The 27,991-nt window shown below is 35.5% G+C and overlaps 1 protein-coding gene across 1 annotated transcript; it reads right to left on the bottom strand.

Annotated features, from left to right (window-relative positions):
* Positions 1–38: 38 nt before the first annotated feature.
* zgc:172145 (Ferritin light chain, oocyte isoform-like) lies at positions 39–11,240 on the bottom strand. Its single transcript, XM_056452406.1, has 3 exons — positions 10,836–11,240; positions 9,874–10,020; positions 39–1,103 (listed from the first exon to the last, which is right to left on the bottom strand). Exons 1-3 carry the CDS (start codon positions 11,001–11,003, stop codon positions 810–812), a joined length of 609 nt encoding a protein of 202 aa, XP_056308381.1. The 5' UTR covers positions 11,004–11,240; the 3' UTR covers positions 39–809.
* Between the last annotated feature and the right edge of the window lie 16,751 nt (positions 11,241–27,991).

Raw genomic sequence — 27,991 nt, 5'->3', positions numbered from 1 at the left:
ATATAAATATTTTGAATTTATTATATGTAAAAATTTAATTCAAACATATTTGATTTTCAATTACAAAAGGCACATTTTATTGGCATTAAAAATGACATTTATAGTATTTATTTTATATTAATAGTATTTACATTTGGAGTGACTTGTTACATAGGTCAAAGACAAGATGCGCTATTTTGGTGTGCACATCAACTGAAAATTTAATACATTATTTTATATAGCTTTAGTACAAATTAAAGTATTTATTTTAAAGGGATAGTTCACGTTCCAAAGCTTTTCTCTTTTGAAGACAATGTTATTTTGAAAAAAGTTAAAACCTTTAACAATTGACTTCTATAGTATTTGTACAACAAAATTGTGTTCATCAAAAGAAAGAAACCCATAAAGGTTTATAACCACTTAAGGGTGAGTAAAAAGTGAGTAAATAAAATTTTTTAGATGAACTATCCCTCTAATGAACCTCCTTCAAATAACTGTTGCTAAAATGCATCTTGTGAAAATTGGGTAAAGCATAGTGAGATGAAGGATAGTGGCAAAAACATATAAAATTTGCAAATTAACAGTTAATTGGGGTCAGTGTGATCACACATTAAGACATAAAGGAGTAATTTAATGTCATCAACTAATTTCAGCTGTAAATATACATGACAAGACGTTATGGTGTATGAACTACCGTTACACTTCAGTCTTCTGTAAATATATGGTAAAATGTATATGGTAGACATTTATTTGACAACTTACTTGACCAATAACATAATCTGTCTCAATCTGTTCATTCAATATATAATGCTTTCTAAATGAACACAAGTCTAAGCTATCGTCAGGTTCTCTTGTAGCTGGTCGATGAGGAACTCGCCAAAGCCAGCAGTGCTGTCATCGGTGCAGCCCACTCTGCGAGCGTTGGTCAAGAGGTCGCCTACGAGCTTGACCTTTTGGATGAGGGGTTCAATGAACTGACTTTTGATTACACTGGCAGTGTGTGGATCGTCGTGCTCATGAGCCAGATGATTAATCTCCAGCATGACACTCATCTCCTCCTTCCACTGGTTAAGCATGATCTCCAGAGCAGGAAGAACAGCACACACCTGTTCAGTGCCAGGCCTCTGTGCACAAACACACAACAATTCATCAAGCTAATGTTATCAGTTCAAAAAACAGCTGTTTGTTTAAAAATGTACAAAAAATTACTAATGCAAATGTTACATAATGTATATTTAAAGGGACAGTTCACCCAAAAATTTAAATAAAAACCCTAATTTATTCTCCCTTGCGTGGTTTTAACTGTTTTTCTTTCTACTGCTGAACACAAAAGAAGCTATTTCAAAGGTAATTTTTTTTAGATGTTATTATCAGTATGTCTATAAGCTAGTGTGCTCCAAAGCTGTGACAAAATTCACATTTAGAAGATATAAACATTCAAAGATTGTTATTTGTCACTTCTGCTTAAATGGATCAACTTTTTTTGACATCACATCACTTCAAATTCTCATCAAATCTTGACCAACCAAATTCTCTCTAGTATGTGACATGTCCCGCCTCCAAGACATTGCTCATTTGCTTTTCATTTGATGCTCTTCATTTTAACCAATCTCAATGGCAGACCTGTGAAAAAAATGAAACATTGGCTGTTTTTTTTAAGCGAGGAGCTACCATATATCCTGCCCTGTTTTCATGTTTCAGTTGAGAGTATGGCAAACATAAAAAATACACATTTCAAAACACTTCACAAGATCTTTAAAGAATGCTGGTTGCTGGCACCTATTGACTTCCATAGTAGGAGAAATAAGTAATATGGAAGTCAATTGGAAGTCCTTTTATGTGAAGCTGCTTTGACACAATCTACATTGTATAAGCGCTATACAAATAAAGGTGAATTGAATTGAACTGAATTGAAATTGTTGTCAGATATCAGCATTTTTCTAAATATCATCTTTTTTCAACAGAAGAAAGGATGGATGTACTATTTTGGATGTACTATACCTGTAAACATATCATATTATTTAAAAGTTTGCTCATTTAGTTTGAAGGTCAATAGGATGTGAATCTAAGGTCAGGAAACATGTTATTTTCTTGAATTTAATGCAGATTTACCTCTTTAATTAGTGTCTGAAATGGTTGGTTCAGGTATCCAGACTCTCTAAACCCCTCCTTTGTCTCACAGTATCCTCAGCTCTGATTGGTCAGAGGGCCCAATCTGTTGTGATTGGTTTAAATAATCTAATTTAAACAGTGCTTTTGCCGAGAACCTTTGGATTTATTTTGGGCTTTACAAAAAAGAAGGCTACATTTTCAGGCAAACAAGTCATTAGAATAATTATTAAATGTTAGCGAATGTTACCATAGTGACATAGTACATTTTGCATGTATATCGTGCATTTAGATGACGCAGTAGGGAAGTAGGTAGTGCTGTCGCCTCACAGCAAGAAATTCGCTCGTTCAAGCCTTGGCTGGGTCAGTTGGCGTTTCTGTGTGGAGTTGGCATGTTCTCCCCATGTTCACGTGGGTTTACTCCAGGTGCTCCGGTTTCCCCCACAGTCCAAAGACATGTGGTACAGGTGAAGTAGGTAGGCTAAATTGTCCGTAGTGTATATGTGTGTGAATAAGTGTGTATGTTTTTCCCAGTGATGGGTTACAGCTGGAAGGGCATCCGCTGCATAAAACAAATGCTGGATAAGTTGGCGGTTCATTCCGCTGTGGCGACCCCTGATTAATAAAGGGACTATTCATTCAAAAGAAAATGAATGAATGATTGAATGCATCTTGCATTTATGTTGTATTTCATTTCATTAGCATAAATTTATGCAATTGTTGTTTCTCAAATGTTAAAAAAACATCTAAAATGAATACGTGTCAAGTTGAGTAGAATATTTGCCAAATTTTAATTAAGCTCAATTTAACAAAAACAGCACACAGTTGTTTCCAATAGTGCACAAGCATCATCCATGTTGGATGACCGGATAACAAGGTGTTCAAAATCGCTGCTGATGGACCCTCACCAGCCTCAGTCCAGATCAATTTTACACGAGTCATAAAATCGGGGGAAGTGTGGAAAAAAAAACTGAAGAGAAGACAGTGTAAGGTGACAGCAGTACGGGTGCCATGGAATTCATCTGGAACTACAATTAATGCACTGTCCTTCCGCCTTCACATTAATCTCTCCAATTTTCCGGAACTCATGGAAACGTATACCCTAACACGCATTAAAGGGGAGATTTCTGCAAAGCCCCCCACTGGTTTATCCCAACCTTTCTCTTTTTCTCTGCCCACCATCCCCCTATGGAGTGCTGCCCCATACAGACAGGAGAATAGGAACTTAAGTTTTTTTGGGGGGAAAAAAAGTCTCTTGTTTATAACAATGTTTTAATAGAGTCACAGTTTTTACTATTTGGCAATTCTGAAATTGTCATAAAAAATTATAAATTACTAAATGCCTTAATGAAATAAATGAACAATATAGGTCACTGATACAAACTCACATTACTATATTAAAAGTCATCTTGATTATGTTTGGTAAGTCTGTAATAAAGTTCATGTGCTAATTAATAACACACCTTTGTTGCTGTGTGAAAAGCTTGAAACAAAACCCAAAAACACGATTTTCCTCAAGGAGTCTGTTTTTGCATTGAAAATCTAAAGCATGATGTCACGCATGCTTCCGGGAGCCCTTCTTTATTTCTATGACAGATTCAAAGAACACTTAAAAGCATAGCTCAACCCAAAATTAAAATCTACTCACTATTTACTCAACTTCAGGTGGTACCAAACCTTTATGAGTTTCTTCATCTGTTGAGCACAGAAGGAGATATTTTGAACAATGCTATCCATTAGCATGCATTTTCAAAATATCTTCTTTGGTGTACGACCCAAGAAAAAAAAACTCAAACAGATTTGGAACAAGTGGAGGGAGAGTAAATGATGACAGAATTTTCATCTTAGGGTGAACTATCGCTATAAAATGCTCAGTATATGCCTATATAACCTTAAGATTAATTTGAAATAATAGTTTGTTTAAATCTCTATAGGGAACTCATTGAAATAAACATTGGGAAATCCCTGGAGTGTTACTGGAGGTTACTACAAGACTTACGTACCAGTATGACTATAATTGTAATCAATGACAATGAAGTTACAATGGTTCGTCACCCAATAAAGGAATAACCGATTTAATTTTTCCTGGGTTTTGTCTCACCATAGCCCCTAAGTGAAGTTTATTTATAAACTAATTTCGAGAAGATCACGTGCTTATGATTGCTAGCGCTTGGATCCGCTTTATCCAATTCTCAATGCACCAATCAGACGACTCCTAAGCTACTACAAATACCCTGGGCAGGGGCGCAACTGCACATTTACTGAGGGGTATGCGGGATCAAGTTTTGCGCCCCCACCCCCTAAGAGTTTACGTATAACAAAATTTGTGAGGATGCAGGGCTAACCAAGACCACACATCTAAACACACACAATACAAACAAAAATAAAAGAAGTCCATAGACAAGTGTTCTGGCTGTAAACAATATTTTATAACAAATACATTTTACAAATCTGAACAAGTAGTGGTAAAAGTTCAATTAATTTCTTCTTAATTTCCTTCCTAAATGATTACTGCACTTTAACACGCCTTGCTTTTGTACTTGCCCATTTGTCAAGTATTTCATCAAATGAGGTTGACCTTGCTAGATTGTTTTCAATGGAGATGATTGCAAGCTGTGACAAGCGGTCATTGTGCATAGTTGAACGAAGGTATGTTTTTATAAGTTTCAGTTTGCTGAAAGATCTTTCTGCAGAGGCAACAGTTAGTGGCATTGTTAGGAAAACTCTTAATGCCACTGTTAAATTTGGGAAGACCTTGTCAAGATTTTCCTGCTGAATAAAATTCAGCTTGTCAATTGCTCTTGTGTGCCGTTTGAGGATTCGGCTTGCAGGGTAGATTTCCTGAATGATGTCTCTTGAAATGTCACTTGTTGTAAGTGCATATCTTGTTACAGATTCTTCCAGTTCTTCTTTTGTCATAGTGTTCATTTTGATTAAAAAACTAAATTTGTCTGAGACATGACCAATATTTTTGAATCTGTCACTAAGTTCTTGGATTGCTGTGTCAACAATTACATTAAAAACGTTACACCTAAATTGCTTTTCAGGGTGTTCATCTTCGCTGCTATGTCTGGTTTCATCATGGAATCTTTTCCGTTTGCAGAGCCGTTTCCTTCTGAACTCTGTGCTCGCGTCGACTTCAGTTGCCATTTTGCGTGCTACAGACATGGATTTTTCAAATCCCTTTTCTCTATACTGTACCAAAAAGTCTTTCAGAGAACTAATCAGCATAACAGCTATGTCCAAAGACACATCTGCAGCTTGTAGTGCCTTGCTTACATGTGTAATCTCAGCCAAGATGTCATACCAAATTACCAAGCATGCAAGAAATTCCATGCGCACAATTTCGTCAGAGAGTGATTTAGCCTCTGATGCTATTTTACAATCTTTCGCCACTTTTTCAAGCTTTTCCAAAGCATCAACAGCTCCCCCAAGCTGAAAGCGCAGAGCTTTAACAGAATCCAGTTTGGCTTCCCACCTGGTGTCACTCAGTGGCTTCAGTGTAATTTCCACAAATTCTTTCAGAATGTCCCATCTCTTGACTGAAGAAGAGAAGATTGTATACAATCTTTGAAGAGTCCCAAAAAAAGTTAAACAGTTTCTGTTAGAGGATGCTGCATCACATAAAAGCAGATTAAGGCTGTGGCTGCAACAAGGAATGAATAATGCTTCTGGGTTTTTCTCTAGAATTAAGGCTTGGACCCCTTTTTGAATACCGCTCATATTGGAGCCATTGTCGTAACTCTGCCCACGACAGTTAATTAACTCCAAACCTAAATTATGCTCAATTACTTGAATCAGATTCTCTGCTAAGCCTTTACCAGTTGTGTCCTTCACAGCGGTGAAGCCAACGAACGATTCATGTACACTTGCTTTTTTATTTTCATCTGTGTGGACATATCTTATAATAACAGAAGCTTGTTCCTGTTTTGAAATGTCAGGAGTGCAATCAAATTCAACAGCAAAATATTTTGCTTCTTTAATGCGTGTACAGATTTTTCTGACGATGCATTCAGATATAGACTGCAAAAACTCATTTTGAGTACACCAGGACAGGTAAGAAGTATTTTTTTTGGAAGATATTTCTCTGAGATGCTCTGCCATTGTAACATCGTAACGTGCTAGAAGCTCAATTAAGCCAAGGAAATTGCCATTTTTAGGATTCCCCAACTGTTCTTTCTTTCCTCTCAATGGCAAGTTTCTTTCAGCTAAAAAAAGAATGCAGTCAATCACTCTGGTCAGTACATTCCTCCAGCGGGACTTTTCTGCTGTGATCACCTTTTGCATTTCACTGTCAATTGTTTTACCTAACTGCAAACGAGTTACCAATTCCTTCCAAGAAAGATAAGCATCTATGTGATGGTTACTTGTTTCATGATGCTGTAGTGTTTTTGAAAGACACTGCCAGTTGTTGTATCCAAGCACAAGACGTTTGTCACATGCTTTGGCTCCACCAAACAATTTGCATGCAAAGCAATACACTTTATTTGCTTTTTTGGAATACAACAACCAGTCTCGCTCAATTTTCTCTCCATTTGATAATAAGCGATAACAATAGGCTTTTGAAAAGTGCCTGTTACTCTTTTCAGATTTGGGATATGGCCCGTCCGGACATTTCAAAGGCCCTTTCTCAGTCATTTTTTGTCTAAAAGTGTCAGTAATTTGAAGGGGTGCAGGCCAATCTGTTGGGTCATCTGAACATGGTCTTTCCTCTGCTACCTCCTCTGTTGCATCTTTGCATTCTCCAGCCATATCTGTCTCCTCCCCACTGATGTCATACTGAAGATGTGACTCTCCCTCTTTCCATGCACTACATTTTTGCAAGACAAACAATACCTAAATTTGCAAAACCCTGACCTGCCATTTATTCATTTATTTTTGTTGGGCCATTCCTACCTGTTCTTTTCTCTGGCTCTATTTACATTTTCTTGCTCTCTGTCCTCACCATCTTCATGACTAAGTAAACAAAACAGATGTTTTATAACATTTAATCAGCAAAGTCTAGAATAACTTAATTTACAATGTTTCTTAACATAACTAAAATAGATATACAATCTGACCCTTTCTTACCTGTTCTCTTCACCTGCTCTGAACTCATTTACTGCTATTTTGTCATTGCCCTCCCCATCTTCATGGCTGAGAAAATAGACCAGATATTTAACAAAAAAATCAAAGACATTTTCTACTAAACTATTAAAAATATAGTATTAAAAACATTCACACTGTCACTATTTATTCATTCATTTTTTTTTTTTTGGCTTAGTCCTTTTATTACTCGCCACTGTGTAATGAACCACCAAATTATTCAGCATATGTTTTACGCAGCGGATGGCAACTTTTATGTGCGCTAATTATTTTTAAACCAATTATTACTTTCTCTTGTATATGAAATATATTCAGGTTAACTTAACAAAGATACATTTTGTATGATCCTCTTATTTTGGTAAAATAATGAAATAAATAAAAAATTTTGTTTTCTTAAATTTTGACTTCAACTGTTCGTGTGATTTGACAGTTTATTTAATTTAATCTAAACAGTTACATCTACATGAACACCTTAAACTTGGCTGTTTGACTGGAATTCGTTGTTATTTTACCTCTTGTAGATGATATTTGGTCAACAAGTAATAAGTTTTTACTCCCAAATAAGGTAAAAGAAATTAATTTGAAAAAAATTACACAGGTTCTACCCCTGCAATATATGTATTAAAATTTTAAAGACAAATGTTCTTTTTGTAACACTGAGCCTGAAAGTCTTTTACATCTATTTTGTACTTGTACATTTTCTGATGATTTTTGTAAACAGGTTTCAGGGTTGCTTTTTAATTCATTTTACAAAATAACTAACTTTGACGAATGCATGTTTCTTTTTTTAACTGTAAAACTGGCTATAATACACTCAATATTGCTCTGAAGTTGATAATTGTTCTTGGGAAATTTCACATACAGGTTAAAGTAATGTCTATAACTTCCTCCTTTATTTTTTTCTGTAAAGATTTTAAAATATTTTATAATTATTTGACCTCAATTACAAGATACAAGAAGGCCATAAAACCTTTCTAATAATAATAATAAAAATAATAATCTGTACAATCTAATTATTTAAATATCTCCCCATATGTAATGTATTTTTTATTGATTGATTTTTATGACTTTTACATGTGTTATCATATAACCCAGTATGCTTGTCAGTTATATGCTTCACAAAAAAAGTTATTTGCGACTATCAAACGTCTACCGTAAAGTCACATGGACTTACGCCAGGTATATGTATTTAGCCCATCGAATTATACTGTTTTTACATACTTTAGTGGATGGAAGTATGCGATTTCGGAAGCAGCCACGGTGAGATCGTGCATCATTGTCCCCCTGCCTGGACAAAACCACCTCCTCTGCTCTTACGCTTGGTAAAAGCAGGAACGGCGCGTCTATAGAGGCGACCTACAGTATAGGCGGCAGAATAGAGAGGGCGGCGTCAGCGAACCCCCCGGTCCTCGCGAACCGGTAACTTTCTTTTTCACTTAACATTACGGGTTGAGGGCGGCGTGATCGCCGTTCGCCTAAAGCGCCAGTTCAGCTCGCTCCGGCCCTGGGTAAAGCCCAGGCTAGGTGGCGGTTATGATTTATGAACTCTTTCCCAAAAACAGAAGGTAAATAATAGTATGTTAATAATAGTATAAGCTTACCAATCTCTGATTATCCAATTTGACATAGCAGATTTCATTTTAAGGCATTGTTTTACATGTTCTTTTTTTCGTTTTCTATTTTGGGCACCACTCCTCTTCATTCTTCTCTCCATTTTAAACAAGTGACGGATTAATCAACTGGTCTACGGAGGGGGAGGGGTGGTATTATATTATTTTTATTTAATAAAATACAATATTAAACTCGTATAAAATGCCAAATAAACTTTTTTTACCAAATATATTTATTTATTCAATATTATTTGAAACTTTTAAAAAGGCTCATTTCAAAAATAGTTTTGGCACAATGGCGCCCCCCCATGTGCGGCGCCCCTATGCACTGCATATACTGCATACCCCATTTTTGCGCCTCTGACCCTGGGTTACGTACCACCGCTATCTTTGTTTTTAAGAATCTCCCCATCCACCCCTACTCCTCCTTCTTCCTAGATGGGTGACACGGTGGCCCAGTGCTTGGCACTGTTGCCTCACAGCAAGAATGTCTCTGGTTCCAGGCTTTACCAAACCAGCAGACATTTCTGTGCGGAGTTTGCATTTTCTCCCCGTGCTCACGTGGTTTTCTCCCGGATTCCTTCCACCATCCAAAAAAACATGCAACATAAGTTAATTGACTAATCCAAACCAACATATAGACATGCTCCTAGTAAATGATTATCTCTCAAGAGCATTCACTGGCTGTTCATTGGTTATTACAGCAGGGGAGTTCTCGAGATCTACCTGAGCTCAAACTCCCCTCTCGCCTTGCAATGGGAGGGAGCCCCGGGCTCGAGGATATTATGAGCTCAGGGCTCTTTCCCGGGACAGCATGCCAAACAAGCTTATAATTATTCATCAGCTAAGTGTGAACTCTTGAAATGTATGTAAATGCAGGAAATGGGATTTAAATCAAAAACATTTTCCCAATTTTGTGTCTCCTTACTTCTAAAACCAGAGTTATACCTCGATACACTTTTGATAGATGTGTGTGATGCTTTGCATGTTCTGTGTGGGTTTTGTGGGTTTTGTATGTTGAGTTCTGAGAAATTGAGCCATAATTTTAAAACTGCATATAATCATTTAAAAAAAAAAAATGGGGAATTACCTTAATGTTCTTATTGCAGTACTTTCCTCCTCGCTGTGACATGTATTTTAGCATCACTTCGGCACGTTCTTGCTCTTTCACTGACTCCTGATGAAAATACGCAGCCACTCTGGGTAAAGCCAAATTACTCTGCTCAAAAATTCTGGCCTAAAGCAAGCAAGATGGATTTAGATTGATTTAGACTGATTTGATTTAGATCTGATAATGTTTGTATGATTTAACCAACAACAACAACAACAACAACACTAAACAACGAGATGATCTAGCAAACCACAGTTTCCCTTGTGGTTTTCTGCAAGTAAAGAAGTGCTTGTTTACTTTCTCAAAAAAAACTCAAAACAAAATTATTCATTTATTATTTGTTATTTATTATTTATTATTATAATTGTAATATTATCTGTATTATTTATTACAATAAATACATACTGCACTTAAATACAAACTCTGTTTCAAAATTTGGGCATGTAACAAAAAGCTTTTCTGTTTGTCAAATATAATGTGGGTATAACCAGCATGCTCTCAAACAAGCAACAAAGATGACCCATTTAGATGCTCATGAGTGTGTAAATAAACGTGAAATGCTGATAAAAATGTTTCAGTTGTCATTTAATTATTCATTTATTGAACCTTTTCCAAACTTATTAAAAACAATCTGAATTTAAAGTTTTGTTTTCTATAAACTTGCTGCATTATACATATTTAAAGATACCAATCTCGTACATTCTCTTCTGCATTGTGTTCGTGTGTGATGGTACTGACAGGAAACACGATGACGATGGTTGGCTCAGTTTGGGTGGGAGTTACTACAACAGAACTACTGAACTTTTCAACGCAGTTAACTAAGAACACACAAATCTATAGACTATAATCCTTATGAAGCAATGCTGCAAATGTAAACAGCATAATATTATCAACACGGATAAATGATGTGTCAACTCTGCAACATGTTTAAATGCTCTTACCAGCGCTTCCAGTTTGTAGGAGACCTCCATAAGTAAAGTGGAAACTCCACACAGACTTTCTTCCACAACTCTCGGGAAATTCTGTTTCACCTGACTCTCAGCAGAAGATACGTGTGTTTTACAAAGAGGAAGGCAAGTTTTAATTCGCTTAACTCTCGGTTCCGACATTTTTTCGCTGCAAGGACATCAGTACTGAACGACGGTGTCCTCGGTGGATTCAGACGTTTCGTTTATCCTCACATGACATAATATGTCGCATTTCCGTATTGTGAAGAAATAAATGTGATACAGATGTTGCAATTTTTAAAAGTTGACGAAACTTTTGACGTTGCTGAAAGTTCTTGGAGGATGAAACACGCGAGCGTTTCCCGTTCATTCTGTCAAGTTCATCCGGTATTATGTGGGTGGATGCTGTGGGCAACATGCCCTACTTTATAACGGGCTTTAGTATGGTTTACTATATCAATATTTATCAATATTCCTACCAAAATGATCTAGAACCAAATGAGTCTAACTAAAAACGAAGTGTACAATACTGTTGTACATGATGATGACAATATAGTATTTATAAAAAAAAAAAAACCTTTTTAAAAAAGTGTTATTAACAATCATTTAAATTTGATTGTGTTTATTAAATTTAAACAATTTCTTAAAACAAGCTTCATATATATGCATTTTAGTTTCAACTCACTTTTTATTTATACAAGGTTTAACTTAATATTTAGTCCGTTTGACTAATGTAAGTTGGGATGACTAGAAAATTTAATTTGAAATAACTAAACAATTTAAGGCATGTGTGTATTGTGTAAATATATATATATATATATATATATATATATATATATATATATATATATATATATATATATATATATATATATATATATATATATATATGTGTATTAATTTTTATATTAACCCTCTATGGTGTTGCCATACGGTAACATATTTATGTTAATTTCCCTGCCACTGTTTTTTTAAGACCAACATTGACATTTTTTGTTGGAAAGAGAGGACCTTAGTTTAGCCAATGATGTGCTTTGGTTAAGTCACATATATGCAGTGTTTTTCTGTGGAGTGATTTCTGACAGACTGGCGTTTATTGTGAGTAATTTCTGAATGTAAATGAAAACGTGAGTAAAAACAAAGCATCAACTCATGTCAGATCTACAAAAAAATCTGAGACATCACCTACAGTAAGCTATGATGACATATTCACAACTCCATAAAGTTTTTACCAAATTAGTTTTTTGTAAATTGATCAAATATGTGTGTTGCCACATGGCAAGACTGTCCAATAGTGGAATGTGCAATATTGCAATAGGTTAGCTATGGTGAGTGAAAGAAGAAAAGACAGAACTGGCTCTTCCTGCAGATGAACGTGAGGATGAGATGGGTTTTAGTGACCATGAGAAAGATGCAGATTGGACATTTGATAAGAGCAGTGATGCAGACAAGTAAAGTAAGTTAGCCCAGCGTGAGATACTGTAAGACAGGCATAGAATAGTATATAGTATAATATATAAACATTGTTAGCTAGCTACATTATTCTGATGGATCTGGATATACCAGACTTGTATTTATTTGTTATAATATTTACTGGAGGTAAAATTTATACCTACTGTATGTTGAATACATGACAATACTATATTAGGTTTGTTTTCAATAATATTCACCAAAAAATAATGGAATAAATGAAATCTGTTGGAATATGAGTTGTTGGAAGTATATATAGGGTGTCATTTATAAGTTTTGTTTTAATGCTTATAATACACCAATTCAATCAAAACAAACAACAACATTATTAAATGTAAAGAAAGTTCTAAATTAGACATTTCTAAGTTAGATCCACTGTTAGACATTGTTGCCATATGGCAACACATCATAAAGTACCTTAAAAAACAGCACTTCAAGTTAAGCCAAGAAAAACAATATTTTTTTTTAGATTTATCTGTATTAGATGTATCTGTATTAATGTGTGCAGCAGAGGGTAAGATTATTAAATAATATGCCTATGTTGATGATGTTGATGAGATGATTTATTTACAGTATTATTTGAACAGTAATAGTTTCTTTTGTCACCTATTAGTGGATGTATTATACAAGAGTCTTTCTGTAGATTTGTTTACCAAGTCATTCTATTCTTGCATTTTAAACCTTAATCAGCTATAATAAGATTTATTTTATTTTAATTGTTAAGTTTTCAGCTCCTACATTGTCAAAATCATTCAACATAAACCTGTAGATTCTTTAGAAAAGTCTGCACAGACATAGCAAAAGATAGTCCTTGATGATAAGTCATGGAGTTGTCCCCTTAATTAGACTTATTCGTCTATTGATTATGATCAATAACCATCACCTCTTTTTATGTTCACAATTTCTGCCATTGGTCTAAAAAAATTGACTTTTATGTTAAGTAATTTGCAGGACACCGTATTTGTTCACTCTTAAATGCTTTGTTTTTCAAAGCTAAAATAGTCATTCTCATTCAATTCTTCAGTGATTTGGTTGTCTTTCGCACTCTTCATTGCATCCCCCCCTGCCCTCTCCCCGGTGGACTCGTATCTTGTTTCATCAGTGGCCCGTGTCATTGCGCCCTCCTCAGTGCGAATGACTGACATGAGGGACTGGGCGATCCCCAGGGGCCAGTTGGGTCTGGTTGGAAGAAAGGGGAACACTCAGTGTACATTGAGCATTGGGTCAACAGGACCTGCACTCTTGACTTGACCTCTGCACCTCTCAGACACATATACAATGACCCGAGCTAAACTTAAGTGTAACAAATTGCAGACCCACTCTTGGGGAATGGACCCGGATCAGGCTAAATTTCAGTTTGAGTTTGGAATTAAGATTGTAAGTGTGATCCACATTTCTGGGTCCTCATAGGTCACAGCCTGTGACCCTTGTGCAGCGTGGTGGGGATGTGTTTATGCGTGAAGATAACGATGCAACAGAGCTGTCATACATTTGGGCAGCTTGCTGTAGACCTCCTTCAAGGATACCACCTGCCTTTTGTCCATGTTTTGTCTTTGTCTGTGAGTTTCTTAGTGCAGCTGTCCAAAAACACTCAAGACTTGGTCCTGCTCCTTGTTTCACCTGAAATATCCTCCAAAAATTCATCAAATGTTGATTTGTCTTCTGAATTACAGTTGTTTAAATCCATTTTTTAACTTAATATTGAGATTATTATTTTATCTCTTTATGTCTTGTTTTAGGTTTTATTTTATTTATTTATTTGTTTATTTGTTAGATTTTTTTGTTTTTTAAATATTTCCCAAATGATGTTTAACAGAGTAAGGAAATTTTCACTGTATGTCTGATAATATTTTTTTTTTCCTGGAGAAAGTTTTATTTGGTTTTTTGGGGGCTAGAATAAAAGCAGTTTTTAATTTTTTTAAAATCCCCTTTTAAGGCAAAAATTATTAGCCCCTTTATGCTATATATTTTTTTGATTGTCTACAGAACAAACCATCATTATATAATACCTTGCCTAAATACCCTAACTTGCCTAGTCAACCTAATTAACCTGTATATAACTGTATGTATACTGTTGAAGTCCGAATTATTAGCCCCCCCTGAATTTTTAGCCCCCCTGTTTATTTTTTTCCCCAGTTTCTGTTTAACGAAGAGATTTTTTCAACAAATTTCTAATTATAATAGTTTTAATAACTCATCTCTAATAACTGATTTATTTTATCTTTGCCATGATGACAGTAAATAACATTTGACTAGATATTTTTCAAGACACTTCTATACAACTTAAAGTGACATTTAAAGGCTTAACTAGGTTAATTAGGTGAACTAGGCAGGTTAGGGTAATTAGGCAAGTTATTGCATAACAATGGTTTGTTCTGTAGACTACCAGAAAAAAAAATTGCTTAAAGGGGCTAATAATTTGTTTGTTTGTAAAATGGTTTGTAAAATGGTGTTTAAAAAAAATTAAAAAACTGCTTTTATTGTAGCCGAAATAAAACAAATAAGACTTTCTCCAGAAGAAAAAATATTATCAGACATACTGTGAAAATGTCCTTGTTCTGTTAAACATCATTTGGGAAATATAAAAAATAAAAAAATAAAAAAAATAAATAAATAATAATAATAATAATAATAATAATAATAATAATAATAATAATAATAATAAAAGGGGGGCTAATAATTCTGACTTCAATTATATATATACTCCATGTATACACACTGTAAAACCCAACTATCTCACTTTAAATAAAATGAGTGTAGTTAACTCAAAATTTACTAAAAAAAGCTAATTCTACTCATTTGAAAAGAGTTTTGAACTCAATGTTGAAAGTAATGAGTTAATTAAATACCACATTACCTCAACTTAAATGGAGTAAGTTCACAGTACTCATATAGATTTGTTTTTTTTACTTAAATGGTTTGTAGCAATCGGTTCCTCAAACAGTTTGAGTTGCCTTAACTTATTGGGTTTTACAGTACTCAGTTGGTTTGAGTTCTCTTCATTTATTGGGTTTTACTTTACTAAATTGCTTCATTTACTCAAATGGATTAAGTTCACAGTACACATTAGGATTAGTTTTTGAACTTAAATGGTTTGTTGCAATCGGTTTCCTCAAATGGTTCGAGTTACCCTAACTTTTTGGGCTTTAAAGTGTACATATGCAATTTAGTTTGTTCCTTCGGTGGCAAATCTGAAGTTTTACATGCCATTACTCCAATAATTGTATTATGCTGATTTGGTGATCAAGAGAAAATAAAAGTATTATTATAAGTGTTGAAAACAGATGCACTTCTTAATACTTTTCTTGAAACATTTTTTAAGATTTTTAGTCATTGGAAAGTTCAAAATGACAAATAACAAAATGTATATTTAAGACTATAAATTTTAATTAATTAATGCACCCTGATGAATACATTTTTTTTTGTTAATTAAAATATATAGATGTTGACCCCAATTGTTTTAATTGTGGTGTTTTAAAGTTTGTTATATATAAGCATCTTTTTAAAATAAATTAAATGTTATTATATTAATGACACTTAATTTGTGAAATTTCTCATTCATTCTTTTTCTTTTCGGGTTAGTCCCTTTATTAATCAGGGGTCGCCACAGCAGAATGAACCGCTAACTTATCCAGCATATGTTTTACACAGCGGATGCCCTTCCAGCTGCAACCCAACACTGGAAAACACCCATACATCCTCATTGACACGCATACATTACAGACAATTTAGCGTATCTAATTCACCCATAGCGCATATCGTTGGACTGTGGGGGAAACCGGAGCACCCGGAGGAGACCCACGCGAACTGCCAACTGACCCAGCCGAGGCTCGAACCAACGACATTCCTGCTGTGAGGCAACAGCGCTACTTACTGCGCCTTATTTTCACTTCTTATTTACTTCAATAGAACTGTTTTAGAACAATAAAACTACACAATATTTTCTAATTGATTTAGTAATCATATTCTAAATAAATTAATTATTTCTTACAGTGCAATAACAAGAATTCGAGCTCAGATTTCCTTATCAATATACATTCCTAAATTTCTTTCTATGGCTTTTCATGCGAAAGATAATCTATTTTTTATGTCGAGCATATGCTGACAAATTCTGTTTGGATCCATGTTGGTGATGCGACGAGAGATTTCCACACCTGCTTTGGGCTGTAAAGATGGTGAACTGGCCTGATGAGACATTTTAACAACAACCCTGACTCTGTGTTTGGACAGCCCCAGCGCTAGATTATATTACCAACGGATTACACAATGGACAATGAATGGACAGAGGGTTCTGTTGGACATGTGGGCTCAACCGTGTTGCAGCATTACAGGGATTATAGTCCCCCAAAAACAGATTCATGAATATGTCATCCAGGAGTCAGTCGTAGACGCTGTTTGTCTTGCCTGACTTCAACTCTGTCGGCTTAAAGGGACAAGGACTCTAGCTGCAGTGTCTGGCCTGGTTAAAGACTTGCAGTATTGTCTTTACTTATTGATAGTCTAGGGTGGCTAATACAGGCTAGACATCTCCCCCTTCATGTTATCCAAATGCAGCAGAGGCTTAACTGTTTAACCCAAAGGGATATCATTTTCTTTCTGAGCAGGGGACGATTCACGCATCCTTTAATGAGCATTTGTGTAATGGTTTAGCATAATCAAAATTATTATAAAGCTGTATGCTCATGTTCATAATTATCTAGCAGTTGTAATTATTTTGGGTTTATCTTTACCCATAAAAGAAAACATAAGTTAAAAAAAAGAAATGGCCCTGAAATCCTGCTTTTCACAGTAATTATGGGATGTAATTTCCTTTAGATCTTTGGAAGATCTGTCCATTTGGGCCATTACGCAAGCATTTAAATCCAATCCCATTTATCAATTACAGTCTAAACTGTTAAAGGATATTGTCTCATATTTCTAATACATTCTTAAAATCACTCAAGTGTTTTATTTCAGATTAATGAGGCTGTCTGCTCCTTTATAGTTTACCAACTCATTTCTAGAGCTATTTTTGTGGTTGTTGATCCTGGGCATCAGGGAGTGTGTGTGGAAATTCATACCACGTCAGCACTGGAATGTGGCCTTTTGCTTTTAATGCCCATCTCTCATCGTATGACTCAAAATATAAGAAGTAACTCCTGCTCATCTGAGACTTGGGAATTTATCACAGTGCCTTGGCACTTGTTTTTAACAGAGAAGGTGCATTAACACCTTGGATGTTATTTGTATTTATAGTCGTATTTAGTCACCAACTATATCCAAAATGAACAGCACACCATATGCTTGCTTATCATAAAACATTATCTAAATCTATTAATTTAGTGCACAGAAAAAAAAGATTTCTGCGAAACTGTTACAAACGATTTATATGGGCTGAGTTTAAACAAGCAAATGAAATTTAGTAATGTTCAACTTAATTTGTTTGTTAAAATTCAGCCCAAATAATTTATTAACAAACATGTTTGCAAAAAAAAAAAAAGGTAATTTTTTTCAGTGTGGAAAATAAAATTTGTATGCTTTTTGCATGTGTAAGCATAATAGTTATGTTCTGTTGGTGTCATTGTTTCTGTTTGGTTCCTGCATTTCCTGTTTGTTTTTAGATCTTGTTCTCTTTGTTATTGTTGCTAATTTGTTTCTGTTGTTAAACAACTAAATGATTATGTTCACCTGTGCCTTGCTTGTATCCTTATTTAGCCATGTATATAAGTTTGGTCAGTTGTTGAGTGAGTTGTTTTATTGAGTCTTGCCTTTTAATCTATCTTCTGTTTTAGTAAATAAAGTAAATGAGCTTGGGTTAAGATCCTGCGCTTCTGTTAGCCTGCTAGCAAAGTGTTTCAGTTTACCGGTGTTCACTGGCTCACTCAACTCAAATCCAGATGGAAACTATGAGTGAATACATTTTTAAACAATATATTCACTTTAGATAGGTAAATTTAAGGAAAAAAAAGGTCTTAGTCACTTGAGGATCTTGTCTGGTCTTATATTTTAATAAACACTACTACTACCACTACTACTACTACTACAACTAATAATAATAATAATAATAATAATAGTAATAATTCCTTACATTTATATAGCGCTTTTGTGGACACTAGCTCTTTACACATTAGGGGAATCTCCTCAACCACCACCATTGTGTAGCATCCACCTGGATGACAGGACGGCAGCCATATTGCGCCAGACCACACACCAGCTGATTGGAGAGGAGACAGAGTGATGAATTCAATTATTATATGGGGATGGTTAGGAGGCCATGATGGACCAAGGTCAGTGGGAACATTTGCCAGGATTACACCCCTACTCTTTTTGAAGGACATCCTGGGATTTTTAACAACCACAGAGTGTCAGGACCTCGGTTTAAGTCTCATCCGAAAGACGGCGCTCACTGAGCAGTATAGAGTCCCCTTCACTATACTGGGGTATTAGGACCCACACAGACCTCAGGTTGAGTGCCTCCTGCTGGCCTCACTAACACCACTTCTGGCAGCAACCTATTGCTTTCCCATGTGGTCTCCCATTCGGGTACTGACCAGGCGCAGCCCTGATTAGCTTCAGTGGGAAACCATGTGAGAGTTGCAGAGAGCTAGCTGCTGTAAATTATGTTATGATTAAAATACAGTGATTTGTTTCATGCAAATCCGTGCAACTATTTTTCTACGAAGGTTTGAGAGTGTTTAAACGAGAGAGAAAAGTGTGAAAATGTTAATGCCCGTCTAAGAAAAGTGTATAAAGTGTGTAGTGAGGGGTTTTAAAGCCTTAAAATATCTATAATAGTTGTAAAAAATAAAGCTGACTACTTCACAGATTTTGATTATTGCGGGTTATTTTTAGAACGTAACTCCTGCGAATAACGAGGGACCACTCTATTTGTTTTTGTTAATATATTTTGTCAGTAATTCCATTGATAAGATGAACACTGTTTGAGGCTGGAAATGTTAGTAACATTCACTGTGCTGGCTAGTTTTGCAAAGTAACACTACTCCTATCAGGCGATCAAACTAAGGGCCTCTGAAAGCATACTTTGTATTTATTGTCCAAAACAAATGTACAAATTGTCAATGCTAAGTATGATGAACTACGAAGGGTCACTCTTCACATTCGACAGTTCTTGACAGAGTAGTGGAGGCAGGCCCTAGCTTACAAGCACAGCTGGTGAATACATCAATGGGCCTTAGCTTTTATCGGGGCCAGCAGCTGTCTATAAACAATACCCAGTAACGTCACCCGCACAACTCGGCCCAACCTGGCAGCTCACTAATTGCCATCTAAACAGGGTGGAAAGAAGGGCAAAGAAAAATACAATGATGGATCATAACACTCGAAAGCTAATCCTTCGGTCGGCACGCTCTTTCATAGCTGGCATTTGACACCGTCCCTAAAGTCATCCCCAGTGGAAAGACTGTGTTATGGGAGCCTTTACTGTTGTGTAAGGGGGTTTCGGAGTGTGCATCTCAACTAGTAGCTGTCGTTTGTAGTGCTGGTAAAGGTGTAGTTAAAAGCACAGTGAGTCAGTTGGATGCCGTCTTGTTGACGACCAACGTGCGTTATGGGGATTTGATATGTGCGCGCACACAGTGTCCAGGCGTAGTTGTTCTAGACACAATGATTAAGCCAAAAGCTTTGTGGAATGTTGGACCCTCATTAAAGAGATAAATATAGAGTAGTTCATTTCAGTGTGTAAGGGGGGCAGTGTGTGTAAGTCATGTGCTATGAATTAAGGAATGATAAATGGGGATGGTAGATGATCAGATGCCTGGTTGTTTTCAGCATTATCAGCTACTCCCATACTAACCCTTCATTAAAAAAGGTTCAGAGATTACAAATGGCCAGTACCCTAAAAGGCACATTATTTGCATTTTTCCCCCTCTAAGGTGTTGTTGGTGTTTGCTAAATGTTTTCTTATTCAGCCAAGTCAATTTATACAACGTCTTTAAAGGTCAAATCTCTATAGGCAACTTTTGCAATGTTGTTATTAAGTACAGTGGGTTCTATAGCATTTGGCACAAGCATACACACATTTTAGTAATAGGAATGCCTACTTGAAGGGACTAAATTAGCTCTTACCTCAGAGTAGGTACAATCCAGTACAATATGAATTTCTGTTGATGTATGTTAATGCTGCACTCACTGTTAATGTTGCACCCACCAATTAAAAAAGAGTTTACATGTACTTGACATGGAGTTTCTACTTGTGGTGTAAATACAAACAGGAAAAATGTGAAAAAAGTACACTTTATTACTTAAAAGCTAATATTTTCTCATGAAGCCACATGATTTGATATATCATTGGCCTCTGTGGCATAAACCATTTTGTTTCAGGTTTGGGTTCCTGGTTTCAATATGCAGTGGTAATTATGTTCTTAAACCCCCAATCTTTATATGTTCTAATACAAATGCTTGTCCTAGCAAGTTTCACTACTAAATATAACTAAGTTTTTGATTAAAGTTTAAATTTGCATCCCTCACAGGGCCAACAGGGACATAAAACCCTCTGAAGCTAAGCAGGGCTGCGTCAGGTCAGTACCTGCCTGGGAGACCACATGGGAAAGCTAGGTTGCAGTGAGCACCGTCTTTTGGATGAGACTTAAACCGAGGTCCTGACTCTCTGTGGTCATTAAAAATCCTAGGATGTCCTTCGAAAAAGAGTAGGGGTTTAACCCCGGCATCCTGGCCAAATCTGCCCACTGGCGTCTGTCTATCATGGCCTCCTAACCCTCCCCATATCATAATTGGCTTAATCACTCTGTCTCCTCTCCACCAATCAGCTGGTGTGTGGTGTGCGGTCTGGAGCAAAATGGCTGCCGTCGCATCATCCTGGTGGATGCTGCACACTGGTGGTGGATGAGGAGATTCCCCCCTATGGGTAAAGCGCTTTGATTGTCCAGAAAAGCGCTATATAAATGTAAGGAATTATTATTATTATTATTATTATTATTATAAAACTAATTTGTTAGTAACAAATAAAGATAAGAGTTTCACTGGTGACATCTTTGTTTTGAATGTTAGAGGTGCTGCACGAACACTTACACCATTCATTTGGCTGTAAAGTTACTAGAAGGCTCCAGCTCTCTGACATTGGGTAGAATGTGAGTCATGGTTAAGGTTGTGGAGGCATGATCTGGCCCAGGCTGGGGAGCAATGTTTGGGGAGGTAGAGCTGTGGAAATGTTGCCCTGATCAGAGACTCAGATTTCAGAAGAGATTCTCTGAATAGTGATGATGACGCCTGTACCATATGAAAGTCATCTCATCCTCGTAGCTGTTCCACTGACGTCCGTTGTGGAGCTTTAAGCCGCCCACTTCCTACTCATGAACTTCACTATACCTTGCTTATTAGTGACCATGTAGCCACGGCTTAAAATTCTAAATGCCTTTCCAAAATGATTTAATAAGTTAAGACAGCTTTCACATACTTTTCTCTGTGTTAAAAATTATTTGCCAGTGACCAAACATGTTTCTTGTGTTCATTCGACATAAAAGTCAATAGACAACAGGGATGAAACATAAGTGTCAGATTAAAAGTGTATGAACTATTATGGTGTGATTATATGTTTTTTTAGGTGGCCAAGGACAGGGAGTTGGGGGAAGGACATTCAGTAGGACCTAAAATGGAAACTAAACTCTGAGATACAGGAATGAAACTGAATACTTCTGTGATCTGAATAGCTAGAATTGGTGGTTGGGAGTAGGGTCCAAAAGTTCCCCCACTTGACTCTGTGTGTCAGAATCCCTGGTGTTCTATGCCCAATCTCTGGCACCCCTGTAAACACACACTTTGAAGAGGAGCCCTATAAAAACACCACTAGTGGTCATCAATGTACACCTTCAGTTTGGCCCACCCACAGGCAAGTTCTGCCGGGAACTGTCATAGAGTACTGTTTTTGCTGAGTTCCTATTCACATTTCAGAAAAAAAGAGTCCAAGTTGTTGACACAAACATGATGTGATTCAGCGTTTGTCAATGCGCATGAATTGTTTCACTGAACTAGTCTCAGGTTTACTTTCTGGCTAGAGTTAAAATAAGATGTCACCACTGGACCCAACAAGACAAGACTTTGTTTCATATACACATTCATGAGCACTGCAAACACTTTCTAATATTTTAATGTGCATTATGTTACATTACAGGTTAATTGTGAGGTCTACATTTTAGTGCACGGTACGTGTGAAAGAGACAGGGGTCTCTCTGTGTGGTCCTTCAGCACTCAACGGCCCTGGAGTCCTTCAAATCTCTTCATACCGGCTCAAATATGAAGCCTATATGGGTCACATCTTATCTTACATTAAAGTTATATCAATAAATTGCTGATATATGAATCAAAAAGCAATATTCTTGTTTGAATGTTTACTCATAATCAGTTTCTTATTCATATGTAACAATTCTGAAACAGTTAAAATAGTAACTTATTATTTAAGCATCATGCTGATTGTTAATTGAAATCCAGAATATTGTTTATTACAAAATATTCTATAATATCTTTATATTTCACAACATTATGTGATTCTGAGTTGTGGATGCTAGCAGTTGTAGAAAAGTCAAAGAAACTTAAAAAGTGTTAAAAGTGTTACTTTTCACACAACCTACTGATGAGCAAAAAGTCTCGCTGCATCCATTTTGAATGCCTTTGCATTTGTGACGTGTAAGTTACTGTACTGCATGCATTATGATAGATCTATATAAAAAAATTGACTGTTTTTCTTTTCTTAGAATGGCTTAACTTGAAGTGCTGTAAAAAAATTGGGGAATTTTTTTTTTAAGGTACTTAATGATATGTTGCCAAATGGCAACAGTGTCCAACAGTGGATCCAACTTATAAAACTTACCTTATATTTAATAAATTTGTTGTTTAAAATGTTATAATTGGTGTTGCAGTATTATACGCTTTAACACAGAACTTCTAAATTACACCTTATGCAACAACTGATATTCCAACACAATCTCACGGCAATTCGTAACTTTTTGATTTAGTGGCTAATTCGTATGAATTCGTACAATCTAATTCGTACAATTTAGTACGATTTGCCATCCCCAAATGACGGTTGGGTTTAGGGGTGGGGTTAGGTGCCACGCCTCCTTTTTAAAATCATACAATTTCGTACGACTGAACTCGTACGAATTCGTACGAGTTAGCCACTGAACTGGCAAAACGTAAAATACTTAAGTTTTCTCGTGAGATCAGGCTGGATATTCCAACAGATTTCATTTATTCCATTTTCTGCTGAATATTATTGAAAACAGTAGGCATAAATATTTCCTCCAGTAAATATTATAACAAATAAATAACAAGTCTAGTATATCCAGATACATCAGAATAATGTAGCTACTAGCTAACAATGTTTATATATTATGCTAAATACTATACTACGCCTGTCTTATCTCCCTCTGAGCTAACTTACTTTACTTGTCTGCATCACTGCTCTTATCAAACGTCCAATCTGCATCATTCTCATCCTCACTTTCATCTGCAGGAAGAGCCAGTTCTGTCCTTATCTTCTTTCACTCACCATAGAACATGGTTGTCCTTGCTAATACACTGTTCCCTGTATTTATATCTAATCAAAAGCATTGCCATTAAAATTAATCCATTAACATGACTAATCAACATTATATTACTAGCATTCATGTTGTCATTGTTACAACTTCAAAGATCACAGTTGACCTTGCTAGGTAGCTAACCAGCCTGATCCCACGAGGAAACGTAAGTATTTAACGTTTTGTCAGTTTAGTGGTTAAATTTTTACGAATTCGTACGAGTTCAGTCGTACGATATTGTACGATTTTAAAAAGGAGGCGTGGCGCCTAACCCCACCCCTAAACCCAACCGTCATTGCGAGATGAGCAAATCGTACTAAATTGTACGAATTAGATCATACGAATTATCCACTAAATAAAAAAGTTATGAATTGCCGTGAGATTGCGTTGAGCTAACCTATTGCAATATCGCACATTCCACTATTGCACATACATTTAATCAATTTACAAAAAACTAATTTGATAAGAACTTTTTGGAGTTGTGAATATGTCATCATAACTTACTGAAGGTGATGTTTCAGATGTTTTTGTGGATCTGACATGAGTTGATCCTTTGTTTTGACAGATTTTTTCATTTGCATTCAGCAACTACTCACATAAATGCCAGTCTGTCAGAAATCACTGCACAGAAAAACACTGCACACCATGTGACTTATCCAAAGCACATGTTAGGCTAAACTAAGGTCTTGTCTTTCCAACAAAAAAAAATTAGAACGTCGGTCTTAAAGAAATATTAATTTATTCATTCATTTTGTTTTCGGCATAGTCCCTTTATTCATCACGGGTCGCCACAGCGGAATGAACCGTCAACTAATCCAGCAGCACCATGTGGTAGAGGGTTAATAAAACGAATGTGCACATAAGACACTATAACATATTACTGAACCAAGAGTCTCCAATAAGAGGAAAGAACACAGCAGCTCAAGCTTTCCTCTTTCCTCTTCTCCTGTGGTACATTTGCAGCAGTATTGGCCCTCTGCTGGGGACACCGTCTACCCTTCAACAGTCTGACCAAGATCACAGCATTACAATATTTTCATAGTGTCCTCTCTTTGATCTCCCTGTGTTAGCTTGTGTCCCATGGTGAGAGTCCCGGGGAACACACACAGAGGCTCTACCCTGTGACAACAGGACATTAAAACGTAACCTCAGAGTTTGAGACCTGGATGGTGATAGGGTGACAGGTGTGAAAACCAGCCTGAAGACACACCGACTTCTGCCAAATTTAGCTACTGGAGGCCAAGAATGAGGAGGAGATGGCCCAGAGTGATGTCTCTGTTGTGCTTAGGCGCCGTCACCTCCATGACTTTGTTGCTTTTGTCTTGGTGGTCCATTTTGCAACATTTTTTGTCACATGCAAATGGTGGCAGGGTTTGAGATGCATGGTGGCCCAAATGTAGCCTTTAGGTGATGTAAAGAATGTGTATTACTACCAGCGGCAATTCCACTCCGCAAGATTCACACCTTTGCGTGTCTTAATTGTTTGTCAGTGCACTGGAATGCAATGGTGTCAAATGAGTCCTGTATTTAGAAATGTTTTTTTGCTAAAAGAAACGCTTGTAAAGTCACTCAGAATTCCAAGAGGTTATAATAATGTTATCTGAAAATATGCTGAGTCAAAGATAGTTGACACATTTAGTTTTACAAGGCTAATATATAGAATTAGCGTGCTGATGCTAAATGGATGTCATATGCATACTGAGAAGGGATAGTGTGAAACAGAAGGTGCTTCTTGCTAATTACACTAATTTACAGTAATTAGTGATGTGGGCATATATCTCCTCCCCTGGCTTGTTTACTGCCTGTCACTAATCGCATGGGAGGAAGACAGTATCTTACCTGCCACCTACAGTTTGGGAAAGCTGAGATGAAGGTCTTTGATAGCATTTGGTACAACTTGTTAACACTGGGTGTGTCCTTAAAAGATGAGTCGGTTATCAGTAGAGGTTAAAGTTTTTATAAATAATGGGAGCTTTTGTTCAGAAATGCATTTTAGCACTGTTTGATTTTATAAATTTGTCTGTATTAATTCAAATCAAGTAGCACAGATTTATTATTTGATGTCCTTTATACAAAATGTATACATTTCTGTCATCAATATGTTTCTATTCACCTATTTTTATGCACATTTTGGAATATCAAACAATGCTTATATAAAAATGCTTAATGGAAAGGTACATTTTGAAAAATGTGCATAAACAACGTATGTGCAAAGATGAAAACACTGTAAAAATATGTAATTTTAAGGTTTATTACCTGCAACTGCAGTGCCAGAAAAAAAGTTAATTATCAGCCATTAAATTACAGAAATTTGCTGTAAAATAACAGAGGTTGAATTACAGAAATGTACCAAAAATGTAAATTTAAGGACATTTCTGTAATTTGATTTCCATTAATTTTACAGTAAATTTCTGTAATTTAACGGCCGTTATTTTGCGGTTTTTAAAAAATAAACCATGAAATTACGGATTTTTTTGACAGTGTAGCATGAATGGTAACACTATATAATAACTACACACTATGAACCATTTATTAAGCATTAGCAAACAGTGAATTCATTATCTGTTAAACATTAACTTTACATTAATAAACGTCAGTAAGCAGTTTATAACTGCAGCTACAAATGCTGTGTCTTTGACCTACAACCAGATTTATAATGTGCTTAATAATTGTACTTTCATACTTTGTTAATGATTTATTTTTCATTACTAAATTAAGTATTGCATTATTTACAAATTTTTTTGCATTATTTGCATTATTTATTTAAGGCAAAGTTGGTTGTTTTTAAAGATAATAAACTATTATTCAGGCATATATTAATAGTTGATTTGTATGTTAATAAATGCTTAATTAACTCAATTTCATCCAGTTTTGTGAGCTAATGTGAAGTGAGGATTATTTATACTTATAAATTATAAATTATAAAGGATTATAAATTCCTTATAAATGACAATTAAAGGCTCAGTAATATTCTTAACATGAAAAAAGAAAAAAAAATGACTTTATTCATTTCTATTTGTTTGAAGATACACAAATTAAACTGCATCAAATAAAAAATAAATCTTTGCAACCTTATCCAAAATAAAATTACTGTACAGATTTTAATATTGCATCCTATTATATTGTTAAATTATTATATTGTTGTTGTTGTTTTATCCAATTTGATGTTATATTTTGACACTCCGGTTATTCAGCAATGTTTAAACTTTACAGTAATTTTACTTTTTAGATAAGATTGCAAAGATTATTGTTCATTTGCCTTTAATTGTTATTTATAACGGATTTATAAAGGATAAATAGCCTCACTTTACATTAGGTCACAAAACTGCATCAAGTTGAGTTAATAAAGCACTTATTAACATACAAATTAACTATAAGTATATGCCTGAATAATAAGACATATAAACATTAATTTCAATAGTTTATTAATCATTTACTATCTAATTCTGAATTATCTTAAAAACCTCCAACTACTCTTAAATAACTGGTTTGTAAATAATGCAATACTTAATTTAGTTATGAAAAATAAATCATTAGCAATGTATGAAAGTACAATCATTAAGCACATTATAAATGTGTTTGTAAGTCAAGAATAGAGCATCAGTATCTGCAGGTATAAACTGCTTACTAACATTTAATAATGTAGAGTTAATGCTTAATGGATAAGGAATTCACTAGATGCTAATGCTTAATAAATGGTTTTTAGTGTGTAGTTATTATAAAGTGGTACCGGATGAACTTTTTATCTGATAAAAAATGTGGGTTAACCATGACGGTAACACATTTACTGAATAATTTCCAGCATGCACATCAAAAATCTAATGTGATTTGTTTTAACAGATCATGTGATAACAAAAAGGGGCATGCATTAATGGACATACAAGTGGACCGACTCCATTGTAAAACATCTGAAATGTTATTTTGATCATTCTATAATCGAATCGTTCTAAAGGTGTATTTGGTATTATTACCTCACAGAGATGTCTTGAGTAACTGTGTTCCCAAAGAAAGGTCTTGTGCCTCTGAAAGCCATTGTGCCTAAATAATATTCAACACAGGCTCATTCTGAAAACATAGCCCTAAATACGTTTCTTGAGATCGCGAATTATGTAGCCAGAAGTACGTATGGATTTCGTTTTTAAAACGAAC

This window comes from Danio aesculapii, chromosome 25 (genome assembly GCF_903798145.1).
Source record: "Danio aesculapii chromosome 25, fDanAes4.1, whole genome shotgun sequence".
In the NCBI taxonomy this organism is placed as follows: Eukaryota; Metazoa; Chordata; class Actinopteri; order Cypriniformes; family Danionidae; genus Danio; species Danio aesculapii.
This window is presented reverse-complemented; position numbering and strand designations above follow the sequence as displayed.